Below are 12,603 nucleotides of genomic sequence, written 5' to 3' on the forward strand. Positions count from 1 at the left end.
GTAAATTTAGATTGACACTACAGCAACTCGTGGAAGGAGAGATGTATTTTGGTGGAGCTGAAGCGGAATTTGCAGGAATTCCACAATTTGGTAGGGCAGACGTGGACAGTTGTGCTCCCTTCCTTCCCCACCTTGATGCCTGCAGTCCTGAGCTCTCTCCTGGGTGGAAACAGCATATTTGCTTTCCCAAGCTGTGTTGCTTCCAATGGGGAAACAGACACCGACCCACCAGGACATTAAAAATGCCTGCCCATGCAGCATCCACATTTGCCTTTTTGTGTAAGCAGCAAAACAGCAAGAAATTATTTGATACGGGGAACAGATCAGTGGCTTTAGGAAGCAAGGAACACTGCATGAAGTGGGGACAATATTCCACACACACAACTGTGTTTCTGACCCACCTGCCCCTTCTGGATATTCAGGAGTTTTACTTTAAACCCATTTGTAGTGAGGTGTCATAACTACAATAAGTTTCCATCACTGTAAGTCACACTTTTGACCCTAGACAGATCCTTTGCAGACAAGAAATACTGATGTTTTGGCCTCCCCTTCCCACATTTATGATAAGTGGAAGGGCAGAGCTATTTTGGCCTGGCAGCAAACAAAAATAATTTTATTATTATGTGAGCCATATATCTGCTGGAGCATCGCTTCCTTAAAAAAATCTCCTTGCACAAAAGCTTTTGCTAAACTAATGTGAAACACGATTAGCCCTTCAGTCCTCCATACCAACTGTTAAAAGAATCTTTCAGTTATTTCACACATGAAACCCTTTTAAAATGACTTTGCCCATAAAAAATGTTAAACAGCTTGGAAATGCTAAGCAAAGGCCTTGTTGTTTTTTTTAGAAATGGAACAAAGTTTGTTAAGTACGCAGTTAAGCCGTGTTTTTCAAACAACCTTAATTCTGTCCTAAGCACTGGGAAAATATTCTGAGCCAATTTCCTCTATATAAGCAAAGTCTGCTCATGATCTAAAACTACCTCTGGTCATTCTGTGGGACAGCGCTAGGAGGACAGAGATAAGATGCCTCATGATTTTGGAGTATCTTTATTGTTTTATTTACTTGAGGGGAGAGCAGGAAAGAGAATGAAGGTGTAAAAATTAAACCAAAGTACTGAACACTTGCACATTTCAGAGAGCTACAAAATACTTAAAGAGTTCAGTCTTTTTTTTTATTGACTTAATTCAAATTTTTAGGTTCCCCATTCTTTCCTCAGCAGTTTCTGAACTTTCCCTTTTCCCACCACCCTTACTGGAAACCCGCCTATACCAAGGACATTCTGCACCTCCCAGACTGCAGTCTGAGCCAGTACAGTTCTTTGTCATTCATTTTCTCCCTTAGAGAGAATTACATGTATATATATTCACTATACTCACTAGGACATTAGCACTTTGCAAATATGCAAATTGACGCTCGTGCTTTATTTAAGCACACAGTTCCCTCAACTGTTCATATATTCAGATATTAGCTGCCTAATTCTTAACTATTCTGCACTTGGGTATAGCAAAATTCAAAGCTAGAGCTGCCTCCTGAATAAGTGTGAAAAGACCACCAACAAATATGGTATGGCTGGGAAATTTTGGATGCCTGTGACAGTATTTCTAATATTTGCCCCAAAAAGTTCACAAAAAGGGTAGCAGGATGAAATTAAACAAGTGAAAATTAGATATATTAGCTTGCTCTGGTGGAGTTGGGCAGAGTAAGACCTGGAAAAATGGTGTAACTAACTGTATGCATACTTCCACTTTAAAACTGGGGAAAACAATGCACTTTCAAAGTACTCTCTGTTTTCCTGAAACAGAACAGCTCCACAAGTTATAATGCTGCTCTAAGTACATGAGATTATTGCCACTGGACTACTAAAAACTAGCATAAAGAAGGTACTTAGCATAACTAAGATTTTTTTTTAATGCTACAACAACCGTTTGATTACTGGCCACAATGAGCTTAAAAATCTAGAGTCTACATACTTAATGTCAGTCATAGCAAAACTCCTGCACTACCTTTATGCTTTGTACAATTCACAGTTAAACATGTTTTTTCCATCTTTTTTTTTTTTCAATCCTTATTAAATTTCAGGCTGAGAAATCCCTTCTGAAGAATGATCAAACGAATGGAAACTCCTCTCTTCACATAGCGATGTAGTTTTAATTTTTTTTTTGTCATTAATGAGTTGTTGTGGGCATTATGAGCACAACTACCTCTCCTGTGGCTTGTGATGACTTTCCTTTAAGATACAGATAAGAGCTACTCCTAGCCAAACCATGTTGGTATTAGATCATGCCTAAAGAGATGGTAGGAATACAAAACTAAATGTTCCTATGTTTTGCATCAGTACAGAGCTTTTCATTCAAAAGCTATCATCTATTTTGCAAGCTGACCCTTGAAGAAACCTCGTCAGTAGGGATGGCCAAAGTCACAGGAAGCCAAGTGGAACAGTTTTCTGGAAGACAAAATGGAGGAGCAAGCTTCCTCTGCCTGCAAAAATACCTGGCAGTGCAGTGATGAAGTCCCTCTGTAACATGGGTTTGAGGTATGAGTTTATATGTCCGTGCTGGTAGTGACACATCTGGGAGATGAGGTGCTCCACGAACTCCACCTGGTCAGACTCGGACCACTGTTCAAAATACTTGACGCAGAGCTCCTTCTCCTTCTCATAGCTTGCAGACAGTTTTCTTTGCTTGGGCACAATCATACTGGAAGTGCCATTGGCAAGTTTTGTCTGTGAAAGGAAAGAAAAACCCAAATCATTAATAAGAAAAGAAGCTCAGGTGGTTTTATGATTTTTTAAAAAAAACATAACAGAAGGAAAAACACTCTGATACATGAAGTTGGCCAAGTCTGTGTATCTCATTTGCTGCTGTCAGTCGGAGTGCTGTCACAGTGAGCCGTAACCCCTGCAGGACAAGGTACTGGTTCATGTCTGAGCTGCACATAAAGGACTGGTTAGATGGGAAACCATGAGCGCCGATTTAATAAAAACAATTTTATTTACACCTTGCAGACAGTACGATGCATTTGGATTTCTCAGCTGTGGTTACCTGTTATGTCAATGCACTAACAGAAAAATGCACTTGTATTTTTTTTTTCTTCTGAAGAATGGACTGCTGCTACAAGTCATAGGGAATGCCTGAAACGGATGAGAAAGAAATGGTTTGTACTTCTTTCAAGTACAAAATTATACCTTGAGAGTAAAGCCAGCTAAAACACACTCTGATATATGTGGCATACTTCTTTCACAGAATGAAAGATCTTAAACTTTCTGAGCATTGTTAATATCTTGTCAGAAAGGCTCAGCTCAAAGAGTTTCAGGGACAATACAGAACACTGACATTTCAATTTACTACTTGATAGCAGGATGTAATTTCTGCTTTCTAAACAATTTAACTGGAAGGAAAGTTCCCATTTTGCATTGCAGGAATATCCTTTGTCCAATAAACATTAACCGTTTATTGGGAAATTATTTTTTTCCATAATGGTCGGATAGCTTATTAAATGTTAAATTAAGACTTTTGTTTCTTTTTAGGTTTCTCTTCATTAACCATACAAGCTCACTTCTTTATCTTCCCAGTCTAGGAATACATACTATGGGCACATATTTAGCCAAAGCAAGTCCAAAGTTGCTGCAAAGACTTATCTGTACAGCACTCACCCTGACAATTCTCATTTTCCTACTATAGATTATCCCACCAAAAACATGATTTTCTCTTTTTCACTCCAATATTTAACATCAAACAGGGTTGTAATACCAGTCAATAATATTACATCATTTTTATTTGCAAGATATATTTAGAAATTCTCTATTAATTATCAAATAATTAGAAACAAATTACAGACACCAGAATACAACAACCATTGATTTAGGGGTGCCATATTTCTCTTTTATGATGACAATTCCAGGCAGCAACCTCTCTAGAAGACTTCACTGACTTCAAAGGAAAAAACAAATTCCTAAATGTTTGCAATGATATCTAAAAGAAATATATGGATTAGTTCATTTTACAGAAAAAGAAAAAAGAACAAACAACTTTTCCCAGCAAGTGCTGAAACACGTTTTGAGACCACAGAAACTAGTTATTAAAACTGGGTTTAGAAAGCAAGATTTCATTGTTGCTGCGGAGAAAAGAATTCCTGTACTTCAATAACCCCCCTGCCCCACTAGCAATCCTGACTTCAAAATACCAAAAACATTGTAATTTGAAAATCTACCTAACTATTCATCATTTACATTTCACTTTATAGTGCAAATCCACCTAAATTTCAGCATTTCCAGCAGATCTGGACAGATTTTTTCTTGTACAAAAATGAGCTGCCATTTATAACAAGCATTTTTTTTCTATTTTGGTATTATGAATTGAAAGGTGGAGATCATATCACCCATGCTCAACTGTGCAGCTCAGTGTTCTCAACATTACTTTTATCCCCACTCCTCCCTGCGGACTTGCGTGTGTGTTGAGTAAGATCACGTAAGACACAGGCTATGACTGATCTACACTACTTCATTTGGCCACCACACGGACAGCAATGACTGCAAGTGAGTCACAAACCCAGTATTGGACATCAGGAAAGAAACACTTCCTCTTGGGCCAACTTTTTATATAGAGAAATCTCTAAAGGACTGTGGGAATGACGTCCTTGGTGTGAAAACTGGAGTTTTCCTAGCAAAGTCCACAGCTGGCAACAGCCTGGCAAAAAACGATTACCAACGGACTGCCCTGAACATTGGTCTTAGGGGATTCTGGTCATTTCTACTGCAGTTAAGCTGCCTGCAAAACAGACACCCCCATAAAAATGCTGGATTAAGACGGTGGAGAGATGTTGTATTCTACAAGCTTGATGTCATTGAATTCCTCTTTTTTCTTTGCCATGAAGTCAATCTCACAACAGGCTGTCTCAACAAAACATTTTTTAAAAGCCTATACCTCTGCCTTTTAATGTGAGAGATTAAGCCTTACATGATGCTGAGCTGGCAACAGAGTTGATGTGCACAGACCACAAAAGGGGCAACTTGTGCTTTTATGGGGTGGCACTAGCTTCTGGCCCTTGCTTGCCTCCAGAGCACCCTTCTCCCCACCACCTCCAGCTCCCTGCTTACCTCTAAAACGTCAGCCTGGGGTATCAAATAGAAGCTGCAACATCTGTAAAAAAATCAACTAATGGCTTGTGTGTGTAAAAACAGATGGCTTAGGTGGGAGCAAGTCATCTTGCCTACATCCCCAGTGAATACAGGCCTCTGGGGCAGGAATAATGAGTAAATTAAAGAGCCTATTGACCAACTTGTAACCCGAAGTCAAACTCTAGGCTGATAGAGTGGATCTGCTAAGAAATGCACTCTATGTGTCACAGTGAGTATGTCCAAATTAGTGGAGAGCAGTACGATGTGCTTGTAGTTCTGTGCGCTCTACTTTGGCCACACATAACAGTATCAGTTTCAGACACTGCTTGCACCCCTGCCCGTCTCAGTTTGCCATTGAAAGGAGCTGGGACAAGCCCACAGCTGGCTGTGGCATGCCCAGCAGGTCCCGTGGTCTGTACAAGCAGAGGACCAGGCAGACAGGGCCGACCACAATCACACCGGTTCTGCAGATACAACAGATGAACTCACAAGGCTCCAAAATCATGCGACCACAATGCATGCACCCATGCCTCCCCCAGACCGTCTGCAGCTACAGTTGAGAAGAAAATTCCAAAACTTCACTTTGAAGAGTCCTAAAAACCCACTGGGGGTTCAATGAAAAAGGCCTGTTATTAAAAAAAAAAAAAAAAGGGAACAAAACAATGACATCAAGCATCTGTATTATTAAAGCGCTGAGGGGGGGGACTGGTTACAAGCAGCAAGAGAATCGATTTGGCTTCCTAATAAACCCTGATGACTCAACCTTTCTGATCAGCTGCCTCCAGTTCACTGCAAACCACCTCCGAATGGCCGCAGTTTGTGTTTCCTGGAGCATGCAGTGGCCTACAGGGTCCTCCTCCTCCTGGTACCACAGCCAGGCCTAGCCTGACGAGGCGAGAACTGCCCCGCAGGCCAGGCACGCTGCTAGGTTCAATATTCATCCAAACATGAATGTAAATATAAAGCATATTATGCTTTTTATAAGCTTCACCACCAAAAGTGGCAAAGAAGAAGAAACACTGGTAGTCTGGCACCCTGGGAGACAGTTTGGGTGCAACACAGCGAACTACTAGCTTGGAACAGAGAAGGGTTTTTGTGCTTTTTCACAAACCCCTGGTTAAGTGAGGGCTCGGCGATACTAAGGGTGGCTCTGGACATGCCACCTTGTCTGCAAGGACAGCCGAGGTGTCCTCCTCCAGCGGTGTGCCCGAGCTAGTAGGCCGTGCCGGGAAACCCAGGGGACTGCCTGCCTCAGGTTGGTACTAGCTCAGGGATCTATGTACTATGCTCCATTGCAGCCCATAATTACAAGACCATTTCTCCAAATGGCTACATTTAACACAAAGCACATTTGTATGCCCAGTGAAGTAGAAGAGGACTAATATATGAGAGGGCTTTAATCTAAATAATGGTTCGCGACTATAGGAAGGTGCCATATTTCAGCACAGATAAATAAAGCCTGGATAAATCTGCTGCTTTGCATATAAAACAAAATAGCTGTGGTATATCACAGCTGTAACCCACGTATGACAACCAAGGTTATTTTTGTTTTTGTTCAGTAGGGGGGTTAAGAATCCTTCTGAAGCAAAGGAAAGAAAAAAAAAAAGCACCAGCACAATTCTCTGATCATGGCATAGGCCTTAAATAGTGTATTACCACGCATACTAGTGGTCAAAACTTTGATTTTTTATTAAAAACCACAATGTCTTCTAATTATCGCAGAGGCTTTTATTAAGACACTTTGCACAGTGTGGATGAATTCAGATTATACATTTCTTGATGGTAAGAGGAGATCTCTTTTAAGAAAAACAGAAGCTGTTTCCTACAATATCACGTGTGGCTTAAACAATCCCAACAAGGTTGGGACTTGCTGAACCTTCCAGACATCTTCATGCTGGAGCTCTACAAAGAGTGAAAGCTTTGGTCACTACCATAAATTTCTCACTAAGCTTCTTTCCAGACGAAATGAAGGGAGTTCCCTTTGACAACCCAGTACCAGCAGGTCAAACTGGGTTTCCTCCCTTCTTCCCCGTACTCACTGGGGCTGCGGGCTCCGACCCAGGTAGATGTCTTCTTTGGCTTATTTGCAGCTGCAGCATTTCACCTCCAGCTGCTTGCACTGCCAGTCGTGGTTAAGTCACTGATCTAGACAGAGCCACCTTAACAGGAATTTTGGATGGGTCTTAGTGAAGGGGAGGAAAAAAGAGGACATAATGTTTAATTATAAGAAATGATTGAAATAGGCACAGACATACCCCGGGTGCCTCTGCACTGCAGCAAGCTCTAAACTTGTTATCGTTAATGGTTTAAATTTCACTGTGCTAATCATTTCAGGACACAAGCCTTTCTTGATAATCTAATGAATTATTCCAACATCCTTCAGCAAAAAAAATCCTCCATGACAGCACTAATTACAAGACGTTTTCCCAGTGCTTATGTAAAATATGACAGAGCAGCAGCTTAGGGAATTGCAGAAAACTGCTTCTAATTTCCACTGAGAAACTGACAAACACCTCTCTTTCATCTCTCCCAGCTCTCAAGTAAGATTTAACTTTCTCATTTAGTTAATTACCGAGTGAGGATCATCATTTTCCCGGATCGGAGCGGCACAGAGCCTTTATCGTGTTAACTTGTGAACTTGATCGATGGCTGCTGCTAAAACTTAATAACTTCACCCCCTGGCAAATTGTAAGATAAATATAATAGGAGAAACTCTGACAGTAAAAACCTGCCAGAAATGAGCGCTGTGTTTATGTTTCTTTGCAGGCAGCAAAAAAACAACCGACAGCTTATTACTGGGTGCGTGTTACTTATATTTAAAAGACTCCAGGCAGTTAACTTTCTGCGTACTGCTCAAACTTTACTCACAAGATAAAAGACACGGGGGGAAAAAAACGAGCGATTGGATGACAAAGAAAGGTACCGTGGAGGTGTATGTCCGGAGTGGGGGGAGATGGTAACTTGACAATGAAAGCAAAGCCACGCTTGTGTACGTATCCTGAATATTCCTCAGGATTAACCGCATTAAGAAACCAACAGTGAATCCAAACACGAAACTAGTTGTTTCAGCAGCAGCACAAACAAAGCTCAGGAATTTTGAAGCTGTGTGGGAAAAGCGTAGGGATTAAAAGGTATGAGGGTGGCAGCGAGATGTTTCGGTTTGATGCCTGTAAAGCCACGCTCAGACGGGGAACGCCGGCACGGCTCGCTTCCCCAAAGCTACTTGTGTGGCCGTGAACCTGCTTGCTCCTGCCCGGGATGAAACACCACTCAATACCACTCCGACATAGCAAGATGATAAAAAGGCTGAAATGGAGCTGGGACCGTATGCCAGCCCTCCATACTACAGGGCCGAGCTAGTATTTCAGAGTCCTGTTGAAAGGGGGCTGTTTGCATGGCCTAGAGGCAGTAACGGCGTAATTAACAGGACACAGGTTCAATTTCTATGGCTGGCTTCTTCCTTTTTAGGCTTGTAATTACCAAATGCCACAGAATTGATTCCCAGTCTGCCAAGGAGAAGCAAAGAGGCTGGAAGTCATTTATAGCTCCTTAACGGCAACTTCCCATCCAAGAGCTCCCTCATTTTGAGATTCGGGGTTGACGAGTGGGTGTCTCACCGTAAAGAGCAGGATCTCACGAGCCACAGCACCTGAATGACACGAGAAGGGTAGCCGGCTTCTCATTTTTCTCCCTTGCAGAGTAAACCTGCTTTTCTGATGTTTGACTTGACAGAAAAGCTACAATGCTAGGTCATTAAACAACTCACTCCATTTACTTTTATTTTAAAAGCTCGGTTTAGAATCTACCCATTTCTGCCTGCCTCCATCTCACATAACAGACTCTGTGAGGTTAACCATGGGTTTAGCACATATATGGACTTACTCGCTCAGTACTGAATTAGTTTCCACGCTGCAAAGCTCACTGAAACATTCTGAAAAACGAACATAACCCAGAAGCAGATGATCATCAATCACATCTGAGAGTCAAAAGAAAGCACCATGAAAGAAACCACGGCATCATTACTATTTATTTTCAAGAGAAAAATTCAAAATACAAGCTCATACTGAAATTAACAGCCCCCTGGTTACTCAAGGAACTTGCAGTTTTGCCTGTCTGTGGCTTTTAGCTGCTTGCCCACATCTGGTTTCTAATCACACTGCAGAAAAAAACTTTGATAAGAAAGGACACATCTAGATGAAAGATCACTGGAATTACGCTGGACATAGCAGTCCAACCTTCTGCACTTTCTGAAATCCTGGGGGGCCAATAGTTTTCAGAGGTACCATCTAAGTACCTATGATATGGTGTTAGCCTGGAGGGCACCTCGCTAAGGCTATTACCTCAGACACGAAGAAAGGGAGATGGCTGCTTTGTTTTAGGGCCGGAGAAAGCTGCAGACACCGGAGAAGTAATGCTCTGAGTCTCTCCGGGGACTGGGGAGGCAGGACTGAGCCATGGGTGCTTACACACCTGCTATATAAAGAGCAGCAATAACACCTTGCTGGAGAAGCTGCTCCCCTCCTACACTGCTACACAGTAAACAGCAACAGGGAGAGGAGATTAAAAAACTATTCTTTTAAGCTAATACTTAATGTTTCAGACAGCCTAATAAAGTTTAATTGCCTGGAATCTCCTAGCTCTTACTGTAAACTTTCCTTTGATATAGGTCTCCCATCTAGATTTTAAGTGCTGGTAAAAACCTCCAAAATAAAATTTCTCCGATGCCAGCAGTAGATGTGAACTGGGAGTCCCTCTCCTCCTCCTCCCCTATCTCCAAGTTGCCTTTGAAAATAACAAGCACTGATGAGAAATCTGCTTGCATCAGCACAGCACTGGCATATGTTACTTTCCCAAACTAAGATCCCTGACCAAATGCATATCCAGACATATGGGGCGGGGAGGAGCAGACATCATCACTCTTAAAGAGCTAATTTCAGAGCACACATTTTATTAGGTGCAAACCGATCGCACTCAAGTTTCAAAGCAGATCCTACAGTAATAAGAAATCACTTTCCCTGGAAGCCACCCAAGGAAATGCTTTCTTCCTCAGAATGGTTACCAGAACCAGCGTTGAACTGCTGGGACCATTACATGTTATTACTGCTAATGGAGGGAAGGAACATGCACATTATCACTTGGAGAACCAGTCTACTAAAGTCATCGGGTAATGGCCAGTAGCAGCACAGGGCTCGTTTATGACAGGGAAAGGCATAAGCTATGCTCTGAGCAGCAGTTTCAAAGTTTTCTGGAACAGTTGCTTCTGTTTTAAAAACACCCAAGCATGATCTACTTAATGCCTGAGCGAAGTTTCTCTTTATGGGTGTTACTGTTGATTTTCTTTTTGCTCCAAGTACTCCCTTAACTCAGAGAGAAAAGTAGCCAGAACAGGCAGGAGGACTCGAGTGGTCCAAAACATGGCTTAACTGTGAATATATATTGCTGGGAACAACCCCCCAGTAGAGGGAGAGAATGACCTGAGAGATCTATTACCTGCAATTATTATCAATTATACTATTGAAACTTTCAAAACACTACAGGTCTGTTTATGTAAAGCTTTTATTATCAAGGAGAAGCCGTCCAAGATAGTTTACCAAGAGAGCACAGCTCCAAGCAGTATTATTTTCCATGAGCCTCCTCCTTGGCTCTTTGTACCAACCGAGAGGGCACAAGAACACCGAACAACCTGGCCAAGGCAAAGCGAACGAGCGATTCAGAACTGCAAATCATCAATACATGTATACATGCGGGATGTCATATACCATTTCCCAACTAGCAGAACACTAGATATTTCCAGGGAATACTAGAGATATGCAACAACAAAAAAAAAAACGCAGCAGCTTTCTGAAGAACTGCAAGAGTCACACAGATGCTTGCTCCCACTACAAACATACTCCTTAGATCTGCTGGCAGAGTTGGCTACACAAGCACTGCCTAACCTATTTCAGTCAAAATAAGCTTGTTAGCAAAGACCTGCTATTTAAACTGTCTAAGCTAAAACACCTCATCTTAAGTGAAAGCAGATCTGCAGTTCTGCTGACAGATCCTGGAGGGCAGCAACCTGCAGCAGCCAGATGAAGGCTGCGTGGTGCTCTTTTCCACCAGCACAGCTAGGTCTAGAAGAGGACATCTAGTGAGTTAACGCTGACTGATACCAACACTCCTGCTGTCAGCAGCCACCACAGAGGCAGCTGTAAGAGGAGAAGCCCATGAAATACTCCTGCACGGTGTCAGGGTCAAGGCTGGCCAGTGGATTGTAGCCAAAATCTTGACAGGTTTGTCTGGTAGCCTCCTACAAGGTGAATCACACAACTCTCACCCACTAATAAGTGTCCTCTTGAGACTAGCTGTTATGCTAACCGTGCAGTCAAATGTTACCTTGCTAAACTGGAGTGATTCATGGATGCCTAATACTGCTAGAGGAGCAGGATGCGTTTGGCCTGGAGAAGGCCGAGGGTACCTTGTAGTCTTCCACTACCTAAGGGGAAGTTACAGAGGAAACTGAGACCGAGTCTTTGCAGAAGTGCATAATAACAGCAAAAGAGGCAATGGGCACAAGCACTGGATGTTAAGAGAGTGATTTTAAAAGCACAAGTGGACAAAGTCCTGAGCAAATCGGGCTGGCTCTGAAGGCAATCCTCCTCTGAACAGGCAGTCGGACTGGAGACCCCCAGGTGGTCATCCCAGCTTAAAGCTTTACGTGACTTTTATTTTAAGACTAGGCTGGTCCATTCTTTCACTGGTATCTGTAAGAGATTCGTTATCTGAGCAACAGACAGCAAAAATAGAAGCCAAGGACATTCTCTAGTGAATTCTGTGTCTTCACACATCACACAGGGTTGGGTTAGGCCAGACGCTGTTGATAAGTGAAAGTACATGAGAGAAGAAAGATGAGAAACAGTATCCTCTGCAACCCCAAGCAAACAGCTCAGACTGTAATAGCTCCTCAGCAAGGCACATTCAGTTTCACAGCTGAGCAGACTGGGTCCCTACCAGCTGATACTCAAATTGCACGCCCAGAATCCAAGTCACAGCCTACTGCACTAGGGATTCCTCCTTGGCTCGCCGCTCAGCTGCCAATAATCTCTCAGAAAAACCTTCAAAGTAAAGGAGGGAGGGAGCCTCCCAGTATTTTTGCATCCTTTCATCCCACTTTGGAGTGTTACTTTCCTATCACATCAAGAGTGGAATCAGCGTTGAGTGTATCATGTGACAAATCTCTTCCAGCCTCATTGCCTCGATGCATCCCATTGTAAATTTATCTAATAATCACCAACCCTTTAATTTCTATTATAATAATTGGCTAAACATCTAAAACCCACTTACATGCTGAGTGAAGTAGTTTTTCCTTACAATAGTTTTCAATATATTTTCCTTCAAATATAAATAGGTCTTCTGTGGTGAGAATTGCTGTCCTCTGTGAAAACAAGTATATGGGAACATCAGACTTTACCACTGTATGTTATCTGTTAAACACTTCAGTGAT

At 42.2% G+C, this 12,603-nt stretch overlaps 1 protein-coding gene across 5 annotated transcripts in view; it reads right to left on the reverse strand.

Annotated features, from left to right (window-relative positions):
- BTRC (beta-transducin repeat containing E3 ubiquitin protein ligase) overlaps positions 1–12,603 on the reverse strand; it is a 118,920-nt gene that overhangs the window by 26,614 nt on the left and 79,703 nt on the right. For all 5 annotated transcript variants that reach the window (XR_014618623.1, XM_084290386.1, XM_084290385.1 and 2 more), the window contains one exon: positions 2,495–2,726. Coding sequence is in view for 4 of the 5 variants with exons in the window: in XM_084290386.1 (XP_084146512.1) it covers positions 2,495–2,726 (232 nt within the window). In the remaining variant the exon portion in view is untranslated. The remainder of the gene's footprint in view (positions 1–2,494; positions 2,727–12,603) is intronic.

Source organism: Netta rufina (assembly GCF_964035555.1).
Source record: "Netta rufina genome assembly, chromosome: 7".
NCBI lineage: Eukaryota > Metazoa > Chordata > Aves > Anseriformes > Anatidae > Netta > Netta rufina.